This window comes from Nannospalax galili, unplaced genomic scaffold (assembly GCF_000622305.1).
Source record: "Nannospalax galili isolate Female #2095 unplaced genomic scaffold, S.galili_v1.0 scaffold341, whole genome shotgun sequence".
Classification (NCBI taxonomy): Eukaryota; Metazoa; Chordata; class Mammalia; order Rodentia; family Spalacidae; genus Nannospalax; species Nannospalax galili.
The window spans coordinates 1,419,505-1,445,693 of NW_008346082.1; the positions used below are offsets into that span (position 1 = coordinate 1,419,505).

At 48.1% G+C, this 26,189-nt stretch overlaps 2 protein-coding genes across 3 annotated transcripts in view; one reads left to right on the top strand and one right to left on the bottom strand.

The window, feature by feature from the left end:
- The first annotated feature begins 9,662 nt into the window (after window positions 1-9,662).
- On the top strand, window positions 9,663-12,166 carry Enho (energy homeostasis associated). 2 transcript variants are annotated; one of them, XM_029568014.1, is made up of 2 exons: window positions 9,663-10,359; window positions 11,297-12,109. In XM_029568014.1, exon 1 carries the CDS (start codon window positions 9,843-9,845, stop codon window positions 10,305-10,307), a length of 465 nt encoding a protein of 154 aa, XP_029423874.1. In that variant the 5' UTR covers window positions 9,663-9,842; the 3' UTR covers window positions 10,308-10,359; window positions 11,297-12,109. The 2 variants fall into 2 exon arrangements, with proteins under 2 accessions (XP_029423874.1, XP_008840673.2); XM_008842451.3 differs by having other exon boundaries at window positions 9,866-10,359; window positions 11,297-12,166.
- Window positions 12,167-12,212: 46 nt separating this feature from the next.
- The window catches only part of Dnai1 (dynein axonemal intermediate chain 1), a 78,767-nt gene continuing 64,790 nt past the window's right edge, over window positions 12,213-26,189 (bottom strand). The window contains exons 14-20 of the mRNA XM_008842449.3: window positions 23,443-23,532; window positions 23,237-23,324; window positions 22,528-22,607; window positions 18,902-19,050; window positions 18,702-18,801; window positions 15,503-15,688; window positions 12,213-12,480 (exon numbers count right to left, since the gene is read on the bottom strand). Coding sequence (XP_008840671.1) covers window positions 12,382-12,480; window positions 15,503-15,688; window positions 18,702-18,801; window positions 18,902-19,050; window positions 22,528-22,607; window positions 23,237-23,324; window positions 23,443-23,532 — 792 coding nt within the window. The 3' untranslated portion in view covers window positions 12,213-12,381. The remainder of the gene's footprint in view (window positions 12,481-15,502; window positions 15,689-18,701; window positions 18,802-18,901; window positions 19,051-22,527; window positions 22,608-23,236; window positions 23,325-23,442; window positions 23,533-26,189) is intronic.

Below are 26,189 nucleotides of genomic sequence, written 5' to 3' on the forward strand. Positions count from 1 at the left end.
AGAATGGAGCTGCTATGTCCCACCCTGCCCCCACCTGTGGAGGACTGGCTCAAGCCTCTGGACTCTTTGTTCTCTATACAAGGCCTCTCTGTCTGGGTATAATCCCAGGCCCTTAGGTGCTCCCAGGGTCACAACCTGGGTCACCAAATGCTGAGGCCAGACATCTCCTCTCTCTGCCCTATTCTCTGTTGTGACTTGGGAAAAGACGAAATGGCTCCTATCTCCTGGTCCAGCTTTAGTTTCTGTCTTTTACCTTGCTTTCTTGGATCTGCATAGCCCAAGGGAGCCAGACAGAAGTAACAAATAGCTGTCAGTTATTTCCTTTCTTCTGGTTTCTTCCCTCCAGTATTTATCTGTGTAAGACTTTAAAAAAATTTCTTACATTTAGAGGGGAGGGGGAGAGAAAACATGACCCATGCCTTGGAGGTCAGAGGACAATTTTCAGGAGTCAATTTCTGCTTTCCACCATGTGGGTCCCAGGGATGGAACTCAGATCTCGAGCTTAGCAGGAAACACCTTTACCCATGGAGCCATCTTACTGGTCCAAGAAACTTTGAACAATTTTTTTTTAAATCTTTTCGAGACAGGGTGTTTTTGTAGCTGGCCTGGAACTCACTATGTAGACCAGGCTGGCCTTGAACTCACAGAGATCCATCCACCTGCCTCTGCCTCCCGAGTGCTGGGATTAAAGGCATGCACCACCATGTCCAACCCTTAATGACTACATTTTATTCATTTATTATGTGGAGGAGTATCTGTAGGTACACAGGTGCCACAGTGTACGTGGAATTCAGAGGGCAACTTGCCAGATTCCATCCTCTCCTTCCAGGGATCAAACTTGGGTTGTCAGACTTAGTGACAAGTGCCTCTACTAGCTGAGCTATCTTTCAGGCCCCTAAGAAACTTACGTTTTTTTTTTTTTAACAATTTATTTTTATGTGTATGAGTGTTTTGTCTGCATGTATGTAAGTGCGCCATGTGCATGCAGTGCCCACTGAGGCCAAAAGAGGGCATCATATCCCCTGAAAATAGAGTTATGGATGGTTTTTAGCCATCATGTGGGTGCTGGGAACCAAACCCGGGTCCTCTGTAAGAGCAGTCAGTGGTCTTAACCACTGAGCCATCTCTCCAGCCCCTTCTTACTCATTCTTGAAACTACGAAATTCTGACTTCTATGACACACTCCATTCAATTTCTAACTGCCCACTGGAACTGCTTCTTGCCAAGATAATCAACCACCTCACTGTTACTGAATCCAGTTATCCCTTCTCTCTATACTACTGGACCTCTCTTGGACATTTGGATGATTGACATCTCATTCTTCCCTCTCCTCCTTAACCCTCTCCCTCTCCCTCTTCTTTCTGTTGTGGCTTTTGAGACAGGGACTTGCTATGTAACTCGGGCCAGCCTGTACCTCTTAATCCTCCCGTATGTCTTGGTCTCTCAAGTGCTAGGATTCCAGGCATGTGTTCCTATTCCCACATTCCTATTCTCCTTTTTGAGACTGCTTTTTCTTGGCTTCATGCTTTCCCATCCACCTCTCTGACAGACCCTTCCCTACCTGCTTTGCAGATTTATATTTTCCCCTGCATCTACAAAAGTTTTGCTTTGTGTGAGTGGCATCCTCTTCTGGTGGGAACTGCTTTCAGCCATGTGCTCACCATGGAAGCCACTACGGTCCTCCCCTACTAGAGTTTGTTGGTGGAGGAAACTGCATCTAAACAAAGCCAGACTACTGAGAGCAAGTCCCTAGGAATTTAACTGAGCATGACAAACTGAATGATAACCCAGAACTGGAACTGAAGATGAGTATTTGGATTAGAAACGGTGAAGTTTAAGAATAGCCAGAAGCTGCTCGTGAGGTGGGCTGGAGAAGCACTGGAAGCTTGTGTGAGGAAACAAATGGAAGACTGAGGAGAGGAGAGAGAGAGGGAAACAGTCGGGGAGGGCAAATTGGAAGGTGAGAGAGGGAGGAGAGGAGGAGAGATGGGAAGAATGAAACTCACAGCAAGCAGAAAGAAGCTGAGATAAAGCGTAGAGCGTTTTGATGACTGTCACATCTCCAGATCCAACAGTTCCCAAGTTCTAGTCATTCTTGCACTAAAATAAGAAAATGCTATAGTTTTCTAAAAATAAATTCACCTTTGTCTAAGCTAATTCAAGTTAAGTTTCTTTGACTTTTAACACCACAGGAATCAGGCATCAGGATTGAAATATTCAAAGACAGACCTGAAAATGAGAAACTAAGCTGAGGTAGAAAGAGAGGCAGTGAGCATCTGCTAATCCCAGTGTGAGGGGCCAGTGAGATGGCTCAGTGGGTAAAAGCATTTGTCCTCAAATCTCATGATCTGAATTCAATCCTCAGAACCCACACAGTGGAAGGAGAGAACCAACTCCCACAAAGTAGTCTCTGACTTGCACATACATGTCATGGTGCTTGTGGACACACACACACACTACTAAAAATGTAATAACCCCAGTGTGAGGGTCTGGGAGTCCTTTTTAGGCAGCAGTAATTACTTTAACTGCAGCCTGTTGTCTCTTGTGTCTCAGATAGTGTGCCAGCGAAAGCTGAAACATTTGGAGATAGAGCGATGGAAAGTCAAGATAACAATGAGTTATCCAGAATGGGTGGTCTGCAAGCAGTTAGGGGAAAAACAGAGGATGCATTTAACTTGGAGAAGAAAATTTGTTAGTCTTGACCTCAGATTGTTAGGAGTTAGATAATTATGTTGCCTTGCTGAATTTTGGAAGCAGTTATTTGCTACTCTCTAATTAAGAAACTGTGAGATCAGCCATCAGGACAGAACTACACTGGAAGCACAAAAAAAGTTAGGGATCCCTACTTTGCCTACCCTGCTGGGCAAACGGGATGGCACCACTGAAAGTCAGAGGCTAGAATGGGATGAGGCAAATGCATCATTCTAGGGCAGGATTTTTTTTTTTTTTTTTTTTTTTTTTTTTAAGGAAAGAGCCAGGCATGGTTGTGCACGCCTTTGATCCCAGCACTAGGGGGGCAGAGGCAGGTGGATCTCTGTGAGTTCAAGGCCAGCCTGGTCTACATAGTGAGTTCCAGGACAGCTGGGGCTACAGGAAAGAAATCCATCAGTTCAGTTTCTGCCTTCCTTTAAGCCTGAGGACAGGGTGAAAGGGATCAAAAGAGCCCATAGACAGTGTAGGAAAAGAGAAATCACTCTGAAACCTTGCCCAGACCATGAGTCTTCTTAGTGGTTCAGAGATGGCCTCTTTAAATTTCTGATGTTTGATTACAGTAGTAGAAATCTACCTTATTGGTGAATTTTTTCACCCTTTGGACAGTTTTCCTATATGGAAGATTCTCCTTTTAAAGTCCTACCTTTAGGAATAAAGATCATTCATGCCCCCCCCCCACCCCAATCATACCTCAATAGCTAAAAAAAAAAAATTTCAGAAATAGCATTCCCAGCATGTCTGGTAGCTTGTGTTCAAGCAAGATTCTTTTCCCATGTGGGACTTCCCATGTGGAAGTGAACAACAGAAATGGGTTGAACATGACTGAAGGTGACTATTATTTCTGCTTCCTTCTCTTTAGAGCATCACGACGATTGTACTTCCTGTGGGTCCTTCATGTTAGGTATGGCTATGAGATTTGTTTGATCAATATAATGGGAGCAAAAGTTAGTGTATGCTTTTGTTGTTTTTATAGTTTGTTTGAGACAGGGTCTCATGTAGCCCAGGCTGGCCTCAAGCTTGATACATAAAGCAAGCTGGCCTTGAATTCCTGATTCTCCTGCCTCCAAGCACTGGAATTAGATGTGTGTACCACCACACCTTGCTCAGTGTATGCTTTTCCTTATTTTTTTTTTTTCCAGCAACAGCAAACCCTGAAACTCACATTGAGAAGGTAGCATCACTGGATGTGGTGGTTCACATTTATAATCCTAGCACTTGGGGGGCTGAGAATTGCTGCAGCCTGGTTACAGAGTAACCAGCGACAGAAAAGCAACAAAGACAATCAGCCTTCCATTGCTGTAACAAATATCCTAGATATTTGTTTATAAATAAATAAATACACTAGTATCACCACCATAAAAAGGCGAAACTCTCTAAAGCCCAGATCCTTTATTGACCACAATGAGTTAGATGCCCCCATCCAAGCCTGGCCCATGCAGGGACTATATAGTATGAGCAAGAAATTCATCTTTAGCCAGGTGAGGTGGTGCTTGCATTTAATCCCAGCACTTGGGAGGCAGAGACAGAGGCAGAAAGAGCTCTGTGAGCTCAAGGCCAGCCTGGTCTACATACTGAGTTCCAGGCCAGCTGGGGCTACAGGGAGACCTTGTCTCAAAAAAGACGAAGAAAAAAGAAATTCACCTTTGTTGTTTGAAGTCAGTAAAGTATGAGAACTGTTTATAATGATGCTGCCTCCTCGCTAATCCTGACTGATGTATGTAGGAAGGAGGCTGGACACAGGGCTTGGTTTCTGTTGTTGTTGGTAGGAACACAAGTGGTAGTGGCAAAGGCTGTGGTTTCCCAGTGATTGCAGTAATAAGTTCCCACCACAGAAGGGCCATGGAGCTCATAGAGCTGGCAGTCACTTGAACTCTTGGTCCTCAGTGTGCAGAGTGGCACTGGCTGTGGTTTCCTCATCAGACTGTGTGGTATATGGTTTGCATGTTGTTCCTAGAAGCTTGGCCTCAGGTCCATCTCTCAGACCTCCTAACAATTCTGGGCTAAATGATTTCTGTTGTTGCTATCCAGAGTAGATTCTATTATTTGTGAAAAAGAACTCTGACTGACAAAATTGCTATATTTTAAAAAATTTATATTCCTTCTATTACTAAAGGCAAGCTACTTTGTCAACTCCTTAGGAAAAAAAGGCAAAAATCTATTACAGGCCATTAGTTGAAAAATCCTTTCTGATTTCAAAATTGTTTAAACTGGAGAAAAAAAAAAGCCCCTAAGAATCAATTAAATGTTTTCTTAGCTAACAGGATCTCCCCAAATGAAACTGATAAGCGTTGATTAGGATTCATTTATTGTTATTTATTGTGTTGTGTGTGTACGTGCATGTGCGTGGCACAGAGTACATATGGAAGTCAGAGGACAACTTGTCAGTTCTCTCCTTCTACCATGTGCAGCCTAGGGATCCAACTCAGGTCATCAGGCTGGGCAGCAAATGCCTTTACCTGCTGAGCTGAGCCATCTCTCCATCTCCTGATTCTGACTTTAAGTGAATTATGTCCATATACCAGGCCCTGGGTTCCATCCCCAACACACCTCAACACATACACATACACACACACACACACACACACACACACACACACACACAGTGGTTATTAGAAGTCATACTCATACCTCAAGGAGACCTACACTAGATCATGAAGAACATTATCCAGAGAACCTGTATTTGAAGAACAGTGGTCCAGTGACATAACCTCCAGAGACAGTAGCTGAAGGTGTCACTTAGTTGTCCCTCATTGGAAAGGAGGTAAATTTATTTATTTATAATAGGTTAGTGGGATTATGTAGGTGTGTTAAGTCAGTGTGCTGTTTACTCTCAGTTGTCAACTTGATAAGATCTAGAATCACCTAGCCATGCCTGTGAGGAATTATCTTGATTAGGTTAATTGAGATGGAAAGACCTGCCCACTGTGGGTGGTACCATTTCCTGGGTCGTATAGTGTATATAAGGAAGAAGTGACTGCTTGTAAGATGGTTCAGCGATTAAGAGTGCTTGCTGCTTTTCCAGAAGATCAGAGTTCAGTTCTTAGCTCCGACTTCAGGCAGCTCACAGCTACCTGTAACTCAAGCTCCATGGGGATCTGATGCACTCTTCTGGCATATACACACAGACATACACATACACATAAATAAAAAATAAGTCTTAAAAAAAAGAGAGAAGGTGAGCTGAGCACAAGCACTCATTGCTCCCTACTTCTTGGCTATGGCTACAGTGCAATCAGCTGCCTCAGGTCCCTGGTGCTGTGACTTCCTTCCCATGATGGACCGTAACCTCAAACTGTGAGCCAAAATAAACCCTTTCTTCCTTAGGTTGCTTTTGTCAGGGTATTTTATCACAGCGACAGAAAAGCAACAAAGACAATCAGCCTTCCATTGCTGTAACAAATATCCTAGATAATCCAGCTTTTCATAGAAAAGAGAAAAGGAGACTGAGATGATGACTCATTGGGTAAAGGTGTTCAGTCCCCAGGATCCACATGTGAAAGAAGAGACTCCTGCAAGCTGTTCCTTCCTCCACACCTGTTCCACATACATACACACAGTAAACAAACAAACAATTTTAAAAAGATAAGAGAGGCCCCTGGTAGGGGCTGGAGAGATGGCTCAGCAGGTAAAGAGCACTGACTGCTCTTACAGAGGACCTGGGTTTGGTTCCCAGCACACACATAGCAGCTAACAAAATCCATGACTCCAGTTCCAGGAGATCCAATGTCCTCTTCTGGTCTCTGCAGGCATTTCATGCATGTGGTGTACTTATATACATGCAGGCAAAACACTCGTACATATAAGTAAAAATACATTTTTTTAATTAAAAAAAAAGGTTCAATCTAGTTCATTTTGGAGGTTTCTACCCATGACTTATTGGCCTAATTGCTTTTGGACCTGTGGCAAGGCAGCACATCGGGGCAGGAAGAGAGCAAAGCTGCTTGCTTCTTGACTCAGACAAGAAAAGAGAAGGAAAAAAAGAGTGGAGCCCCACAGTGTCCTTCAGGAGCACATCTGCAGTGACCTAACCCCTCCCACTAGGCCCTACCTCTCAGTTTCTACCACCTTTCAAAATAGTGCCATACTGGGGACCAAGCCTTTCACACATGGGCCTTTGGGGGACATTCCAGATCCAAAATCTAGCAGTTTGTGTGGCTCTTTTGAGAAAATGACTGTATGTGTCTGGCAGACAAAGGGTAGACAGTAGTGAGCAGCTGCCATTCTGCTTTTTCATGTGCCCTCTTCTGGAAACTGCCACTTCCACTGGGTTATGTGGTCCATATTAACCAATTTGACCCTCATCTCTTGACCACTGTTGAGTGATCCAAAGTTAAACATCTAAATTGAACCAATTAGAGTACTTTCTAAGGAATAATTTTAAATTGCATCCTAAAAGCAGCAGCAGCAGCAGCAACAGCACATGCCACCTCCACCAGTCTCTCCTTGTGGCTGAGACAATAAGACTTAAATATCTGAAACTATGAAGTTGTGTTTTCACCATGTGTAGCAGGAAACCAATCCTGGGGTGGGGATGACCAGAGCTTGGGCAGGGGCAAGGGCAAGGAAGGGAAATGAAAGAAATAGGAAGTAACAATAGGAGATGGAAAAAACTCTGCTGGCTTTTGAGTCTCTCCATTCCCATTGTTCTTCCAGTTCACGGACCCCTGTCTTCAGTTGTCAGTTTTGGGTTCAAAATGTATCTTTTTCTTTAAACCAGCTCTGACTCTCCATAGGGGAGCTCATTTAGTTTTCTGGCTTAACTTTCAACCCCCTCCCCCGCCCCACCCCCGTGTCTAATCACTCACTGAACCTCTTTCCTGAACCTCGGCCTGCTTATCCAGTGGCCTGGTTGAACATCTCCACTAGGGTGTTATACTAGTACATCAAGTTTGATTTCTGCAAATATTACTACTGTCTGAGTCCTTTGCTGAAACATTTCTTCTCATGTGTTCTCTTTGAAAAGATTTTTTTTTTAAGAGCTGGGCGTGTGGCACATGCCTTTAATCCCAGCACTTGGGAGGTAGAGGCAGGCAGATCTCAGTGAGTTCGAGGCCAGCCTGGTCTACAGCAAGTTCCAGGTCAGCTGGGGCTACAGGGAGACCCTGTCTCAAAAAGACACACAAAAAAGTTTTTTCATTATATTTATTTGTGTGTGTTTGTGCACGTGTATGTGTTGGAGGGGCATGTGCATGCCACAGCAAGCAGCATGAAGGTCAGTGGACAACTTGGGGGAAAGTTCTCTCCTTCTGCCATGATGGTTCCAGGGATCAAACTCAGATCCTCAGGCTTGGTGGCAATTGCTTTTACCCACTGAGCCATCTCGCTGGCCCTTCTAATGTGTTCTCTATCCCAGGAAATGGCACTGCACTATTGCAGCGACTACCAAGTATCCCAGATCTTCCTCTCCTTATTTCCTCTGTGCTCTCAATTCTGCCCACTGCTATACCTGAATACCTCCAGTGCCCTCCTACTCTATTCTGGCTGTCACTGTCATCTGAGCCCCTCATCAATACCCCTGTCTTTCACTGTCAAACACTTTCAATGCTCCTTTCCACTCAGCAGCCCAAATCATCCTTCTAATTTCTGGATATGATCACATCACATCCTCTGCTCAAAATTCTTCAGTGACTCCCCACTGTTTCCAGGATAAAATCTGAACCCCTGCAGCTAGGTCACCAAACTCACTCACATTACAGTCAGATGTGCAACCGTATGTCTCCTCTTTTTCCTATAACTGATCTGATCTTTCTTACAATATCCCCACCCTGCTGGGTAACAGGGGGGAAAAAACTAAAATTAATTCACTCTGACAAACTCCACAGGGTCCAAGGTTTATTTTAGACAGGCTCTAACACAGTCGTTTTAGGTGATTCAGCCTTTATTTTCTACTTCCTTTCCTTCTTTTCAGGATAGCATCCAGGTTCTGGGCCTTCTTGGAAGGAGTTTCCCCTTAACTCCCTGGTCAAGGGGGCTATGTCCTTCTGGCATTTGTTGAGATGTGTTTTGTATGGTCTAAACAAGTAGAGAAAAGCCTGAGAGGCAGTTAATACTATAACCTTTTTTAAAAAATATTTTATTATTTTTATTTTATGTGTATGAGTGTATTGCCTGCATGTATATATATAAGTATACCCATGTCATGCAAAGCCCGAGGAGGTCAGAAGAAGGCATCAGATCCCCTGGAACTGGAGTTACAGATGGTTGTTAGCCGCCATGTGGGTGCTGGGAATAGAACCTGAGTCCTCTGCAAGAGCACTCAGTGCTCCCCACTGCTGAGCCACCTCTCCAGCCCTTGATACTATAACCTTTTAACAGAAAGCTGAAGTTAAGAGACTTGCCAAAGGTCACAAAGTTAGTAAGTGGAACCCAAAACAAACATCACCCTGACTCCAGTAAGCACTTTGCTGGATATGGGGACACTAGGAGTCTTCATGATATAACTGTGATTGTCCACAGACAGTTTGTAAGCCAGATGAGAAGAGGACCCAGAGAACACTTAAGAAATCACTACCATGTGAGGGTCAGGGAGAGGGAGGCCTTCATCTTAGAGCTTCTAGGATGGAGAGCCAGGATGTCCACCAGGCCTGGATCTATTCCAGCCAGGGCTGAACTGTTCTTCAGATACCTTAGGTGTCACCAGCTCCTTCCAGTGAGCAAAGCACAAGCCTGTGACTAGGAGATAATTCAGTAAATGCAACAAATCGACCTGCGTTGCTAGCGCTCACTGTTCTGACAATGAGGGGAGATCTACAGGCCCTTTAAAGTGGGGATGCAGAGTACACACTCAGGTTGGGGAGGGCTGTGTAGGAAGACAGGAAGCGAGGAGGGGCAGGTGACAGGGTTTAGATTCCTTTAAGTGAAGACACTAGGACTTCTAGATGATGGGGACGAGGACCTCTCCTAGATACGGAGGGGTGGTCACCTAGGATGCGGCGACCTTTCTCACTTACTGGATGCGCAGGCCATCCAGGTAAAGAAGGTGCAAGAAACGCCTGCAAAGGTGGGCCTCGTCCCTCGACCTCTGGAGGGCGGAATCATAACAAAGTGGACCCTCCAGCCTCCCGCCCCCTCTCCTCCTTCCCTCGCCCCCTCCCTCCCGGACGGTCCTGTCCCACCCCAGAGCACAACCAATGGCGCGGGGACTCGCGCGTCCAGCCAATGGAACGGCGGCAGCGGCACAGGGATGGCGCCGCCCCCGAAGACCGCAGGCCGGCGGCCACTCAGGAGGCGGGGCTCTTCGCTGTTTTTGCGGTCCGCCGAGCTCGGCCGAGCTCCTCCGACTACCTCCCGCCGGAACCGAGCCCAGTCGAACCTATCCGAGCCCAGCCGAACTCCGCGATGCTCCAGCAGCCGCCGAGCGAGCGAGTGAGCGAGCGAGCGAGCTAGCGGCCCCGGCCACGGAGGAGGCGCCGCCCCAGGGGGAGGAGGTGCCCGCTCGCCGCAGACCGCCCGCGGCAGAGGCCGGCCCGGTCGCGCCCCGGCGGGAGCGGCCGGCAAAGGCTGCGCGGCCCAGGGGGAGGGCCCAGGAGTGGACGTCGCCCCTGCCCGCCTCCCGCCGCCCCCCGCCTGCAGGCTCTCGAGCCTCACTGCCCTGAGCATCCCGCTGCCCCCAGACCCTCCCGCGGGCGCGCACCGGGCTCAACTCAGGTAAGGGTGGGGAGGGCTCCCCCTACCATGGGCACGGGGGCGGAGATCCAGAGACCCAGGACGGAGATGAAGAGATAGTAACCCGCACAGAGACAGAGACACACAGCCTGGAGCAGGAGAGATAGACACAAAGAGGGACGCACAGAACCACCCAGACTGACCCCATGGAGAAGGGAAGAGGCATGCCACGAGGACAGAGGGGCATACAGTCGTGAAAAGCGACACACCGAGATGTACATAGAGACAGACTGGAAAAGAAATGAGACACAAGAAACACTCAAGACACTCAAAGATAAGGACACACAGGCAACCACACATTCGCAGAGGTTGGCGTGCATAGGCAGGGACACATCCAGCAAGGGACAGAGAGACAGGAGGCTAGTCATACACTCAGACACACACACCTGACCCAGAGAGGCAAAGCCCCAGGGAGAGGCACACCTAAGCGCATCCACAGAACCTACTCGTTCCTGCCAGGGCCTTCACAAAGTTCCCTCTGTGTGAGCTGGCGCCCCTGCAGGTCTCCTAGGCTGGCTGGCTGCAGTCCCGAGAGAGAGAGAGAGAGAGAGAGAGAGAGAGAGAGAGAGAGAGAGTTTTAGGCACACCAATGCTGGTCACAGTCCTCTGCCTCCTGGGCCTTGGGCCACCTCAGTCCCACTCACCAACAGGATGCCTTTGAAGGCTAGAAGCTTGGTGGCCCAGTTCCAAAGAGAATGAGATAAAGGCTGCCTGCCTACTCTAGCTTCCTGACTCTGGCTGCAGAGGTGCTCAGAGACAGGCCTGAGGATGGGGGTGTTGGCTTTGTGGGGTATGTGATCCTCTTCGGACCCAAGACCCTCTGCCAGAGGCCAAAGATGGGAGAGGAGAGCTCTTCTCCTAGACTTCAGCTCACCCCTCCCTCCTCACTTCCCTCTCCTTTCCTCTGTACCCTCCCCAGGCTCAGGACTGCAGGTGGGCATCTCCACTGCCCAGAAGTCATTGTGTGTGGACAGGACAGCCTCCTTGGAAAGTCAGCCATACTGGAGTTCTGCCTCGGCATGGACCTTGGCATTGAGGCAGCTCCGCTGTCTGCACTGGTCTGAGGGTGCTGCCCGTCATGGGGGCAGCCATCTCCCAGGGGGCCCTCATCGCCATCGTCTGCAACGGCCTTGTAGGCTTCTTGCTGCTACTGCTGTGGGTCATTCTCTGCTGGGCCTGCCACTCCCGCTCAGCTGACGTCGATTCTCTCTCGGAATCCAGTCCCAACTCCAGCCCTGGCCCCTGTCCTGAGAAGGCGCCACCACCCCAGAAGCCTAGCCATGAAGGCAGCTACCTGCTGCAGCCTTGAAGGCCCATGGCCTACCCTGGAGTTCTGGACCTGAGTCTACTCCACTCAGAGCCTGTAATCAGGATCCCAGAGTTCAGCCAAGCTGGGGTCCAGAATTCAGAGTCCAATGTCTTTTGGAGCTAGACCCAGCAGCCCAGATTGTAGCCAGCCTGGCTCCAAGAGAGGCTTGGGTAGCCCTAGAGAGACAGGCCTGGGGTGGGGGTTTAGGAGTTGGTGCTAGGGCCAGGGCCATCTGGACTCTACTCCATCCTGAGGGCCAAGGGCTGAGTTTACCCTTTCCCTAGGCTCAGCACCTCTGGGCCCTCTACATTGGGGAAGCAAACTGGAACCCATGGCAATAATGGGAGGGTATCCAGGCTGGGCTCCTCCTCTGGTCCTCCCACTGTTTGCTGGATAATAAATGGAACTATGGCTCTACCCTGAGATTTTTCTCCTCTTCCTGAGGGCCCTGTGGTAGCAAAATTAAAGGTGTAAGATGAGCTTTCCAAACATTTATTTGTGCAAAGTAAGAGGGTATAATGGAGGTTGAGGGTTAAGTCCTAGAGCAAGGTACTAGGACCTTAAGGACCAAAAGGGCAGATACTAGGACTTAATCAGGGTGAGGTCCATGCTTGGTGCTTAGGTACGCTGGTACCCAGACCAAGGGCTAGTAAGTATTGGGTTCAAAAAGTGGGACAGGGCCTGGGGCCACACTCTCAGGTCTTGGTTTTCACTTCCCTCACCAGGTTCAGCAGTTTGTCCAGTTTTGCGATCTCCACAGCTGGACCCTTCTGTACTTCCTGCCCCTTCTTTTCCTGGGGAGAGGGGGAATATCAATGGGAAGAAATGATGAAAGACAGGCTGCCTCTTTCTAGGTGCCCAGCCTACATCAGCTGTTCCCTATCCCTCCCCTGCCTTATTGGATTCCAGCCACTCCCCACCCTCAAATGATCTTTCCCCAACTCAGGTTAGGAGCCCAGAGGCCCAGCTCAGGGCCTATGAGAAGGAATCCAGCTCTGGCTTCGAAGCTTAGCTAGATATAAGGTCTTGAGACTGGCAAGACTGGAAAAAGGCATCCATCTTCTGCCCCTGAGGGAACAGAGCCTAGCTGTTAGGACCACCCCTCCACTGGAAGGATTCTGTTCTGTAAGGAGCTACTAGACACGTGCTTGAGGATGACTAGGACTGTGGACAGGTGTTCTCACCTAGTGCTCGTCCCTAATGCACCTTTAGGTTAGAGTTGGGAGGGGTGCCATTTGAAGCCAGGCTTGATGTGTCACATACCCAGGATGAGGGAAGGTAACTCGAGACCCAAGAAAGCAAATAAGATACCCCATGTGATGCCATGTGGCTCAGATTATTTCTCAGATCCTGAGTTTATGACCCTCATGCTCACCTCTAAAGCATTCAAATGCTTGCACTGGTAAGTTGGACCCTGAGAAAAACAGGGTTTTTTGTGGGGGGGGGGTCTGGAAAAGTGGCTCAGTGGTTAAGAACACGTACTGCTCTTCCAGAGGACCCAAGTTCAGTTCCCAGCACCCACGCAGGATGCTTACCACTGCCTATAACTCCAGTTCCAGGGGATTCGAGGGCCTCTGCAGGCACCTACTCTCATGTATGCATGTACAAACACTAATAATAAAGGAGGAAAGGTTTATTTTTAAAAAAAAGAGAGAAATGGGGTTTGGGACACAGATACACTTGAAAACTCCACAGCATACCACAACAGCCACATTCTCCCTGCTGTCCAGACAGTGGGATGTGGGGCTATGCTGGGACAGGCTGGGCAGCTGCCATTTCCTGCCTTCCCTCTGTTCTCTACCACCTGTGCCCACTGCTCATTTGGCGCCTGCCCAGCCATGCCTGCTGAGGCTGTAAGGTAAGGGGAGTGTAGCAGGGTCAGTAGGCCCTTTCCTGCCCCATGCTGCTACCATGTAGAGCTCAAATTTCCTCCTGCCTTGACCCTTGCACCTGCTCCCAGTTCTGTAGCCCCTCACATAGCTCAGTGCTCCTGCTGTTACCCAGAAGAGAGCTCCTTTTCTCTTTTCCCATTCTCCCTCCCTGATGAAGCATGGTTTCTCAGCCTCACCCTATCCCCTAGTACTTAGGGGGCCCGATTTTTAGTTCCAACTCTGTCATTAGCTCCCCATAAGACTGGGCAGGTCACTTGACTTTCTGAGCTTCATTTCCCCATCTGGACAGGAGTTAGGGAAAGATAGTCCTTGGCCTCTGACAGCAATCAGGAAAAGCTCTCAAAGAGAACCCTGGGACCCAAGGGTAAGTTCTCTTGGGAGGGTCAGGAAGTCTGCTGCCCCTGAGGAAGGGTGGTGGGGAGGCCCAGAGGACTTCCTTTTGTATGAATCACTTGATGGCTGACAGGGTCAGATGGCAGTCTCACAGGAACCTCTAATCTTCCCAAGTATTGGCCCCAACTGTCCCTACTCAGATCCTTGGGGAGTTCGGTTTCCAGATTCATGAGGTCAGTTCCTTTAGCCATGTCTGACCCTTGCTCTGTGAGGAAATGGAACTGTGAGAGATCTTGCCTCTGTGGATCTTCCAATCATAGCAAGTAGGACTGCTTGCCATATCTACCACCCTCATGGTGCCAGGGCTATGCCCCTCTCCCAAAGAGTGACCAGCATCCTCCCAGAGTGCTGTCCAGCTCTGCCAGCTTAAGCCTGCCCTCTTAAATTAAGAACAGATTTTATCTGTTCCACAAATTTTGCAGCTTCCTTTCCCCTCCTGAGGACAAGGAGCTGGGCTCAGCAAAGAGATTCAGACCACGCCCGACTCCCCCAAAGCCCACCGCAGCCTGTGGGCCACAGCTGCAGGCGCTTAGCAGCCTTCTGAGTATTTATAGCCAAGTCCACCCCCTCCCCCAGCTGGCTACAATTACAGGCCTGGCCATAAACCCAGCCCATGCCTCCCTGGACTTGGTGGGGAATAGACATGCCAGTAGCTAAAGGCTAGTGCACAGTCCCTGGCTGGGTTAGGGGCACAGTGGGGCAGAAGACAATAGCTGAAGAGGTAAGTACCAGCCCCTGCCTCCAACTGCAGTACATGCCTCAAATTGCAACCGGAAGTTCAGTTACCAGTGCACTTTGGCCAATCCTGACTGTGGACCAGAAGCTAGACAGAAAGCAAAGAGCCACTTCCATTTTTCACATCCAGATGAACTCTGTATTTAAGTTGGATCCAGGAGCTCTTAGCGTCTAAGGCCTGTGCGGTGAGGTCTGAGTTCTTAAGTCTCAATTCAGACTCAGCTAGATTTAAGGTCATGGCTCTGGGCTCCATGGCCTACATTTGGGGCCCTTGGGCTCTGGGGAGGGTCTTGTCACCATTAGAGACCCCAGAAACAGAAACCAGAGCTCAAAGGAAGACTGTATAACTACTGACCTAGTTACCCAGCTCATGGCTCATTTCCTCCTTCCCAGTGTAGCCCCATGGCTCCCAGCTCAGAGACCACTGGAGCTGAAACTGTAAATCGAGCAGTGAAACTTACAGATAAGCCTCAGGTCCCTTGCCCAGATGACCTGTCATACCCACAACATCCTGCTTCCAATAAACAATAAATGCCCTCACCCTCGCCTCCCCTGTGCTCAAAGCCTGCTCACTTACTGGAAATCACCCCCTGGACCCTATAGGTAACTCAGATACAGCAGATCACACTGATGTTTCTTCACAAACCTGTTTTTCCTGACCTCATTCAGGCAATGATACCTGATAGGGACTGTCCTTCTTTGAGTCCTTCTATAGCCAGAAACTTGGGGTGGCCCCTGGCTCCTCCTTTCCAACCCCCTTATCTCTTGTGGCAGCCCAGACCCCCAGAACCCATACCTTTGGCATCTTTCTCAGATTGGGAGAGAGCTTGAGACAGGTGATATGTCCATGGTCATCACCCACGATGATGATCGGGTGGATGGGATTGAACTGCACATGGGTAAGCTTATTCTTCTTTTTGGCCACCACGGGCTGGTTGCAGATAGCCTCATATTTGTTGACAGCCAAGTCAAAGACGTGTGCCTATGAAGTTGGGGTCATCTCAGTCAGGAATAAATGAAGCCCTTGTCTCCCATGTTAGAGGAACTAGCTCCTGGACTTTCTGGGGACACTACAGAAGGCTACTGGTTAGCACACCAGAGCTAGAGGCAGTAGGAAAAGGAATTTTTATCTGTTTACTTTCTTCCTGTGACTGAGGGAGTGAGAATAAAAAAGTTTATGAGAGTGGGGCGTGGTGCCATACATCTTTAATCCTAGCACTCAGGAGGTACAGGCAGGTGGATCTTTGTGACTTTAAGGCCAGCCTGGTCTACATAAAGAATTCCAGGCTAGCTGTGGCTACAGGAAGACACCCATCTAAAAAAAACAAGTAGGAGAAATTTTAAGTCTATACAGAATAAATATTACAGCACTATAGAGTATGTGTGATCTGAAAGTGGAGGGGAGACTATCTGAGGTGACAAAGAGGATCAATAAGAGGGGGTAAGAGAGGACAGAGCAGGAAGAAGATAAGAACAAAGTAATGACATATATTTATGAAAATGTCTTAATGGAACCCATGACTTTGTAAGCCAACTTTAAATAAAAAATTAAGAAAAAACAACAGCAGCTACTATTATCTAGTCTAACATACTTACCACGTCTATTATCTAGTCTGACATATTTAAAATGTACCAGGCTCTGGGCATGAGTGCTACAAGACTGGACCATCTAATTATACCCCTCACAGCCACTCCATAAGGTGGTTCTGTTATTATCCCTTTTATAAATGAGGAGTTAGAAGTTCTTGGAGGCCAACTTGCTAGTAAGTGGCAGAGCCAGACGTTTATCCCAGCTAATAAATTCAAAGTGCTCACACAGAGCTTGATGTCTAAGTGCCCAGTAAACGTTTGATGCTATCTCCAAACCGCTATCGGTGCTTGCCGTGACAGCCCCCTACCCAACCTCCCAGCTTCCACTCTTGCCCCTCTACAGTCCATCCCTCAGGCAGCACTCAGGCGTCCCTTAAAAAAAAAATCCTTCCGCTGGTCGTGGTGGCGCACACCTTTAATCCCAGCATTCAGGAGGCAGAGGCAGGCCGATCTCTGTGAATTCAAGGCCAGCCTCGTTTACACAGTGAGTTCCAGGACAGCTGGGGCTACAGGGAGACCCTGTCTCAAAAAGACAAAAAAAAAAAAAAAATCTTTCCAGAGTCTCCTTGGAATTAGATTCCATGTGCTACCCCAAGTCCTCCCTCACTCTCATCTCAAGCTCTTTCTTCTTTGCTTACTACAGCCCAGCCACACTGCCTTCCTGTCCCTGAAACCCCTCAAGGGGTTTCATTCCCACCTCAGGGCATTTGTGTGCCCTGTTCCATCAGTGTGGACAGCTCCCGCTCCCCATCTTCACAAGGCCACCTTGTCACCTCGAAGCCGGTCCCAAGAAGCCTAAACCTTTTCTCCCCTCCCACTCCTCTCCTCTCTCCCCCTCTCCCTCTCCCCTCCCTCCTGCCTCTCTCCTCTCTTCTGTTCTCTCCTCTTCTCCCCACCCCTCTCATTCTGTCTCTAGACAGGTTTTCACTATATAGCTCAGTCTAGCTTGGCATTTATTATATAACCCAGGCTAGCACCAAACTCTCAATCCTCCAGCTTCCACCTTCTTAATGTTGGGATTATAAGCACGCACCACCAAGCCTGGCTCCCTATTTAATACAACAGCTTTATTGAGATATAATTCACATACTATAAGGTTCATCCATTGAAAGTATTTAAAGTATATACTTCTTGATTATTTATTTATTTAGTATTTATTTATTTAATTAATTTTGGTCTTTTTGAGACAGGGTCTCCCTGTAGCCCCAGCTGTCCTGGAACTCACTATGTAGACCAGGCTGTCCTTGAACTCACAGAGATCCACCTGCTTCTGCCTTCTGAGTGCTGGGACTAAAAGCGTGTACCACCACACCTAGCTTTCCTTCTTGATTTTTAACATACTCAGTTATCAAACCACAACCACAGCCAATTTTTGGATGTTTTCTTGACCTCCAAGATAAAATTTGTACTCATTCGCACGCCCCATTTTTTTCAACCTCTCTAGATCTGAAGCAAACACAAATCTACTCTCCATCACTATAGATTTGCCTTGTTTGACATAATATATTTAAGGCATACTAGGCAAATCAATTTCAGACACACCATGTATTTTTCTTTTGTGTCTAGCTATGTTACTTAGATAAAAGTTTTCATGTCCATGTCCCATGTACTAGTTCTTCATCCCTTGTCTGCTGACTCCTGACACTTTCGCAAACACACTGCATTTCATTTATCCATTCATCACTTGATGGACACCGGGTTGTTTCGTTGTTTGGCTGCTGTGAATACTGCTGCTATAAACATTTGTGCTCATATACCACCCTCTTTCAGTCCTCTGTCCTAACACTGTGGGGATTTGTGTGTTGCTGCTTTTTTTTCTTTCCCCTCCACTATAACGGAAGCTCCATCGCAGCAGGTGCCTGAATCCCCAGAGCCTAGCCTGGAGCAGGCACCATGGTTGGCCCTCAGTAAACACGTGTTCAGGGACTAGATGGCTGACTGACTTGAGGGTGATGCTTTAATCACTATATTCTTTCCTGGGGGCAGCTTTTCAGTTTATATCAAGTTCTGTAAGGAAAACGAGTTTGCATCTAAGAATACTCTCACAAAAGGTTTGTTTCTGCACTTTCATCAGTTCTGTGTTGAATAGACCCCTCTCACACGACGAGAATGTCCACCTCCAGCTTGTACACTTCTGGAGGTGGACACTCACTGTACAGGCAGTAGTTAAGTCACAGATCAGTGACTGACCCATAGGCTAGCCACCCTCTACCTCCCCCTCCCACTTTCTCCCTTGCTGTGAACACTCCTGTTCCTTCTTTGAGGCTTCCTGTGATAAATGATGCCTCTCTAGCACAGCTGCACAGTCTGGCCCTTGAAATACATAGTCTTTATGTCCTACCATTCCCTACTGACCTGGGGTAGCATGTGGTGGGCTTTCTAGGGGTGAGGAAGGGGCCACTCACCTTCCCATCTGTGGTGACTGCTGCAAACACAGTGGAAGAGTATGGTGCCCAGGCCACATCACCCACAGCTGCGTTCAGGTCATAAATGAACATGGGGGTCCTGCAGTGGTAGAAGGGTGAAGCCCATGGCACAGAGAGCTCACAATGCCAGAGCCCAAGGGAAGACCGAGGGCAAGGCAGGGTCCAGGGCAGGCCCTCACTTGATGGTGTGGTCCCAGATCTTCACTGTCCAGTCAGAGCTGCAGGACATGAAGACCTTGGTGTGGAATGGATTCCAGATCACAGCATCCACTGCCATATTGTGAGCATCATAGGTGTCCAAGAATTGACTAGAGTAGGATTTAGAGCACTGTGGTGGGGTTGGGGGTTGGGAGAAAATTGGGATCAATATGGAAAGAAAAGTCAGCAGCCAGCTTTCCCTGGTGGACCTGGAGCATCCACATCACACCTGAGCCTCCTCTTGGGTCCTTACCCCACCTCACTGCCACCACTGGGCTGTGGTGCTTTCTTTTTATTTAAATTTTTATTAAATTTTTGTGTATTTCTTACAGAAAATCATCTTTATACCCTCTTCCCCTTTGGTACCTTCTCATAGTCCCCCCCTCTGGAGTTCATACCGTCTGTCACTTGTGTTAAGGCTATCATGTAAAGTTAGTGTCCCCAGATGTCCTTCAGTGCATGTTCATCCACTGGGATCTAGTCAGTCTAACAAGAGTCCCTCCCTTTAAGAAGATCAGCTCATTGTCACCCAGTAGTAATCAGCTGCCAGTAATTCTTTGAAAAAGATTGGAACCTGCCGTTCATTTCCACAGTTGTGTGCTAGATTTTTGTCTGCTTAAATTTGCATGGGTCTTATGTGTGCTGACACCATTGCTGTAGGTTTGTATGAGAAGGGTCCCAAGAGCCTGTAGGACTATTTCCGTATGGTCAAGCACCTTCTCTCTGGCTCTTATAATCTTTCTGCCCCTTCTTCCAAAATGATCCCTGAGCCCTGGGTGAATGGATTTTAGTATAGGAGTCCTGTCCAAGGACCCACACTCTGCAGACTCTTATTCTCTGTATTTTGGCCATTTGTGGCCTTTTGTGTTCCTGGTCCTCTGTTGCATGAAGGAGCTTCATTGATGAGAATTGAAAGATGCACTAGTGTTCCCTTTATCCCTTGTTCTATGTTCCATGAACCTTAGGTGTAGAGGTTGCATCCTAGATGTGCCACTTAAGCTTGGGCAATTCATAGACAATCTCTGTGTGTGACCAGTTGTGGAACTTTATAACTATCTCTGTCTCTTGAAAAAGAAGCTTCTTTGATGGGTGGTGACTGGGATACTTGTCTATAGATTTAAGGATCCATATTACATTTGTCTAGGGATGTGACAACCTTGGAGTTTTCTCTAAGAGCTATGACCTCTCCAGCTATTTGTATTTGGCTAGGTTTACAGTACCACACATGGGTTTCCTCCCACTGAGTGGGCTTTAAGTCCAATTAGGTAGCTGTTGATTACCCCCAAGATAAAAGTGCCACTACTGCACCAATGTTGTTTTCTGTGCTGGTTATTGATGTGGTTTTTAGGCCAAAGCTGGGTTTGGACCTTTGATTGATGTTATCTTTTACCAGCTTGTACAGTGCTCTCAAAAGCTATGAGAACTAGCCTTCAGAGGAGGTGGCTTCCAGGTCAGTTCCAGCTCCGTTGCTCTAAATCCTGTGTCCAAAGTATGTCCTGTCTTCAGCAATAGGGTCTTACTTTCAAGTTCTGGGAGGAAATCAAGGACTGTGGCAATAGCCTGTGTAATTTTGGGAATCTCTTAGACTACCCTGACCAACAACTTGAAGGAAGGTTTCTCCTGTCTGGTCAAAGTATGTCCTGTCTTCAGCAATAGGGTCTTACTTTCAAGTTCTGGGAGGAAATCAAGGACTGTGGCAATAGCCTGTGTAATTTTGGGAATCTCTTGGACTACCCTGGCCAACAACTCAAAGGACGGTTTCTCCTGTCTGGCACTGTTTCTTATCATGTAGTCTTCACACGGACTCATGTAGAGATAGTGTATGTGTCATTTTTCAGTATGTTTTTGGGCTAATACCATTCCCACTGTATTTTCATACTAGTGAGGCACTATTTATCTCTCCTCTTTCTCTCCCTGTCTTGTCTCTACCCTCCCGACCCTCAAAGGGAAAGGAAGCACTTGGCTAGGGTTCAGGCTTGGCAGGGAAGCCTTGGAGGGTGAGAAGAAATATCTGAGCCCAAGGGATTCCAGCCCAGTAAGAAGGGCCTTCTGGGGGCTGGAGAGATGGCTCAGCAGTTAAGAGCACAGGCTGCGCTTGCAGAGGACCTGGGTTCAATTTCCAGCACCCACAAGGCTGTTAACAACTGTCTGTAACTCCATTTCACAGGGATCCGACACCCTCTTCTGACCTCCGAGGGCATTGCACGACATGGGTACACCTATGTTCATGCAGGCATTACACTCATACACATAAAATATAGCTTATGTACATATACATAAAAGAAAGGCCTTCTCTTTCTGCCCCAAGGTCTCCAACCTTTGGTGAGGTTTGCACTTGCGGTCTAGCCATTTCTCCAGGCCAGAGCCTTTGGACAGACTGAGCGCTGGGTTCACTGCAGCCCAGATAACTCTGTGCCACTGTGAGGAGTATCCCACCTTGTGCAGGTAAGAGCAGGTACAGAGCCAGGAGCAGGCTCAGATCCCCACATTTCCCATTTGGTGTCTGACCTGGCCAACAAGCCTTTCCCCCTCCCTCCAGGAGACAAAGTGACTAGTTTTTCTTTCACTCTAGCCTCAGTAGAGAGGGGAGGGGCAGAGGGAGTGGGGACCTCTTTTGCATTCAGACCAGCTCAGGCTGGGCCTCTGGGGCTCCTGGGAGGCTGCCTGTAATTAACATTCTGAGTCTCTGAGCCTAGGAAAAGCTCACAGCAGAGCTATTTCTGGACAGATGGATGTTCAGAGGGATGTTCACCTACTAACACTGAGACATGGTAGAAATTGGCTGTGAGGTTGTATCCTGCTGACAGGAATGCACCTGGTGTTCAGAGATCTGTCTGCTTGATACCTGGCCTTCAAACCCCAGCTCAAGTTCAGATCTCCTCCAGGAAGTCTACTCAGAATAGCCTAGCTGCCCTCAGCCACAACACCCAAGTCTGCCTCCTAGAAAGGAGGCAAGGCTCAGAGGGAAAGACTGCGCTAGGTTCAAGTCACCCTCTAGAGGCTCCATCACCTTTCCTGCAGGTAGTCCCTGTTTCTACTATCCAGGCCAATCAAGAAAAGCATTCTTGGGCCAGAGAGATGGCTCAGCAGGTAAAGAAAGGTGCTTGTTACTAAACCTGATAACCTGCATTCAATCTTTAGAACCACGGTAAAAGGAGAGAACCTGATCCCTGCAAGTCATCCTCTGATCTCCGCCCATGCATCTTGGCATGCATGCCCTTCCCCTCCAATAAATATTTTCTAAAATGTATTGAAGTTTTCGTCAGGGAAGTCTTTCTTCTGGGCCAGCAAGATGGTTTAGTGGGTAGAAGTGCTTGCTGCCAATTCTGAAGACCAGAGTCAGATCTCCAGAATCCATGTAAAGGTAGAAGAGAACCAACTCCAAAAAGTGTCCTCTGACCTCCACGTGTACACTGAAATGAGCATGCTCATACATACATCATATACACACACACACACAAAAATTTTTTTTTAAATAAATGTATTCTTTTTCCCGAAGAAAGCTTGTAGAACAGTGAATGCTAAGACCTGTCAGAACAGGATTTGCTGAGTACTACAAGCTCTCTAGGTGCTTAGGTCCAAGTAGCCCTGTGAGGTGCTGCCTCACCTTGTAGATTTTCCCTTCCTCTGTGCCCACTAAGAACATGTAGTCGATCTCTTTGTGGAAGTCAAAGGCAGTGCCACAGCCTTAGAAGAGGAGAGAACAGACTTAGTGAGGGAGCCTCCCAGCTCCTCCCAGGACAGATAAAACTGGGGCCTCTGTGAGGGCTGGGACCAGGCCAGGCAGACAGAAACCGGACCTCCAGCCTGCTTGTCCCAGGCAGTTAGGACTCTGCAAACACCAAGGGTTCTGCAGACAGGAATGGGTGCCTGAGTAAACAAGGCAGGAATTGAGTTAAATAGGGTCAGGGTCATGGTAAACAGGGATGGTGGTCTGCAAACAGGGACATGGTCTATGCAAACAGGGATAGAGTCTGCATAAACAGGGTAGGAATTGAGTAAACAGGGACAGGATCTGGGTAAACAGGGCTCTGATCTGCATAAACAGGGATGGATCTGCATAGCAGCACCTGATCTGCATAAAGAAGAACAGGGTCTGCACAGCACATTGGGAAGAGAGCAGCCTGAATGAGGGGAGGGGAGAGTCTACCAGTGTCCAGGGACTCAGCCCACAACGTTGGGCTTTTCTGTCTCCTGTTGTCTGGGCTCCAGCACAAATGAGGAGGGAGTACTGGGGAATACAGAGGCCACTGTCACCGATTCTGGGGTGTGGAGGCTGAATGGCCTGGTCAGGAAGTATGAGGCTGGGCTCCTACCCACAGTGTGTAACTGCAGTCCCTCGGGGATTTCTGTCGTGCTGCCATCCACCTTCAGCTTGATGACATCTATGTGAACCAGCTCACTCTGCAATAACAGAGGGATGTAGAGGGCAGAAGGGCTAGGCTGGTTCTGTAGCTCTTTGCTATTTAGGTCCTCCCACTCCCCATCCACCCCTCCATGACCCTTTCTGGGAAATAGGTACCTTTACGAGTGTCCATGACACGATCCTGCCGTCAGATGACACAGAGAAGAAGTTAAGGTTGTGGTCCATGTCATCCTTCTGCCACTTGACCTGAAACATCCCAAACCATGTATGTGCTCTGGACCTCTGCTAAGCTGTTGACTTGGCACTGTAAGTCGGGGACCTCCAGCACCCATCTGAGGCACAACAGGAAGTTTTGGGAGCTCATTTCCTAGAGCCCCACAATGAGACCTTCTCACCTCCTTCCATTCATCTCTGCCCCTTTATCCCTCTCTCTATCTGACCAACCTGGGGGCCACAGTGTCAGTGAGCATTTTTCTAAGCTATGGGCTGGGCTCAGCAGTGGTGTGGTCCCTAGTTCTTCCTTGGGTTGGGTTCTAGCAGCCTAGTTGTAGGAAGAAAGCCATGCTTCTGGGTTCAGCCTTCTTAAACAGACATGGGCTGGAAAGGTCCCCCACAACTAGTTTCTTCATTTATAAAATGAAAGTCATGACCACATAGGTTTATTGTATGTGAAACCTTTAAAACACTGCCCATATTAAATGTTCAAAAAACGCTAGCTAATCGGGTCAGGTATGGTGGCACACACCTTCAGCTTGATGACAACTGTGTGACCCAGCTCCCAGCATTCAAATCATGCAGGAGGATAATGAGTTCTAGGCCAGCCTGGTCTAAATAGCAAGACCTGTCTCAAAAACAAACAAAAACCCTAGCTAGCTAATATCCTCATTATTACCATCTTCCCAGGAAAGTGGGTTACAAGCTCCTGCAGGGGCCTTTTCCCTGCCTGTTGGGAAATGGGTGGGGGAAGGGAGGAGCACTCCCCTCTTTTTCCAGGATTGGCTGTTTTCTAGAAAGTGTCTCTTCTGTTCCCACCTTTACTTTGACACTAGCTCCTGCTCCCAGAATCTTGCTCCCAAATCCCAGATTTGAGCTGCATTTCTCCATCTGCAAATCCAGATTAATTATCCTGCCCCACCCATCTTCTCAGGGCTGGAAGCAAACATATGGGAAAGTGTTTTGGAGACAGAGCTGTTGTCTTATGAAGATGACACGCTTGAGGCTCAAGTTTCTGTTGCCAGATGTGGAGGCTTGGCCAAGCCAAGTCCCAGAGAGCTGGGGTGGGGCTGGGTGCCCAGAGCTTTCTATCCTCTGACTCCCTCCAGACCCCCATGCTGGGACCCCTGTCTAGTCCCCTCCCTCTGTCACAAGCAGAGGCCTGGAGAGGGAGGCCAAGAACCTAGCCCTGTTGCCTATAACTGCTGTTGCCTGTAACCGCAGCTGTCACCATGGCTGTTGGGGGACGGGCGGGAGAGAAGGTTTGTCTCTCTCTATCTAGTCCCTAGGCCTGGTGATTCGGATTGAAGTTGCAGCAGGAGGCCATGCTAAGTCCTGCCTGGACCTGTCTGGGCAGCAGGCTCTTTTGGGCTTTCTGGGAGGCCAGAAAGTTGCAGAGCCTGTTAAGGCACAATACAGATATCAAGACCACTTACCCTTCTGTGCAAATATGGTGCCTTTAAAGCAGGGGAGGGGACAAGAGTGTCAAAGGCCAGGCTGTAAGAGGCACTAGGGAGCTGCAAAGGGAAGTGTTTAATGAGCAGACGCCAGCACTCATGGAAATTGTATTTCACACCCCACTTAGAAGCCTGATGCCCAATGGGCGGTGGTGTGTTTGTATTTGAAAGTGACTGTGCATGTGTTTGTGTGCAAATCGCACACATGCTTCTGGAGTGGAGGTGAGAGGATAGGAATAAAGCAGGAGAGGGAAGGTGGTAAGTAGGGTCAAAGGAATCAATGACAGCCCAGGGATCAGTGGAGGGGGCAGCAGCTGAAGCCTGCTCAATTGGTTCTTCTGCTTTATCTGATTAAGGCAGACCAGTCTCCCCTCATACGTCCTCAGAATTGTACAGCACACACACATAGGGCACAGGGTTAAGTCTTCACAGTAGGGCTTGACCAGGGCTCAGCCACAAAAGCAGGCTTCCTGGGGAGTAGGAAGGAGTATGCTATATAGGATAGGCACCTACTCTAAAAACAGTTCTCTTCCTGGCTCCAAATCCTTTCATGGGTCCCCCTTGCCAAAAGAACAAACTCTTTCTATCCCCAGCCTGGCATTTGAAGTCCAGAACAAATTTTTACCTCCAAATATCTTCGGCACAGTTCCTTTAAGAAGGACCTAGATTCTAGAATCTCAGACAATTTCATTCAACCAGCCTGGCTTGCCTTTAAGCTCCAGGCTGTTAACAGACCACCACCTAGAGCTGTCCCTCTGGCTTTTTCTATTAATTTCTGGTCAAACATGTCCCCCTTTGCTATTTCCTACTTCCATGGATGCCCTACTGGGACCCCAAACCCAAGCAGTACAATTCTTCCCTTTCCCTACGCCTGACTCCTCCTATTGATGTCACTGTCCCAACAGCTACATCCGTTTCTGTCTCCACTGCCTCTGCCCTTGCTTGGCTTTCAAATATCATCATGCTGTAGCCAGAGGATCTTCCGAAGACAAAACAGTGACTGTCACATTCCACCCAAATCCTCTGATGATTGGGCTATAATTTTTTCTTTTTTTTTTTTAATATTTTGTTATCTTTATTTTATGTGTATGCCTGTATTGCCTGCATGTATGTAAGTGCACCTGTGTTGTGCAATGCCCGCAGAGGACAGAAAAGGTGGTCGGATGCCCTGGAACTGGAGTTATGGACAGCTGTTAGCTGCATTTTATTTATTATTTTTATTTTATGTGTATG

Excerpts from the sequence above, each read along its gene's own strand:
- Enho (XM_029568014.1), top strand. The coding sequence starts at position 9,843 with ATGGCGCGGGGACTCGCGCGTCCAGCCAATGGAACGGCGGCAGCGGCA.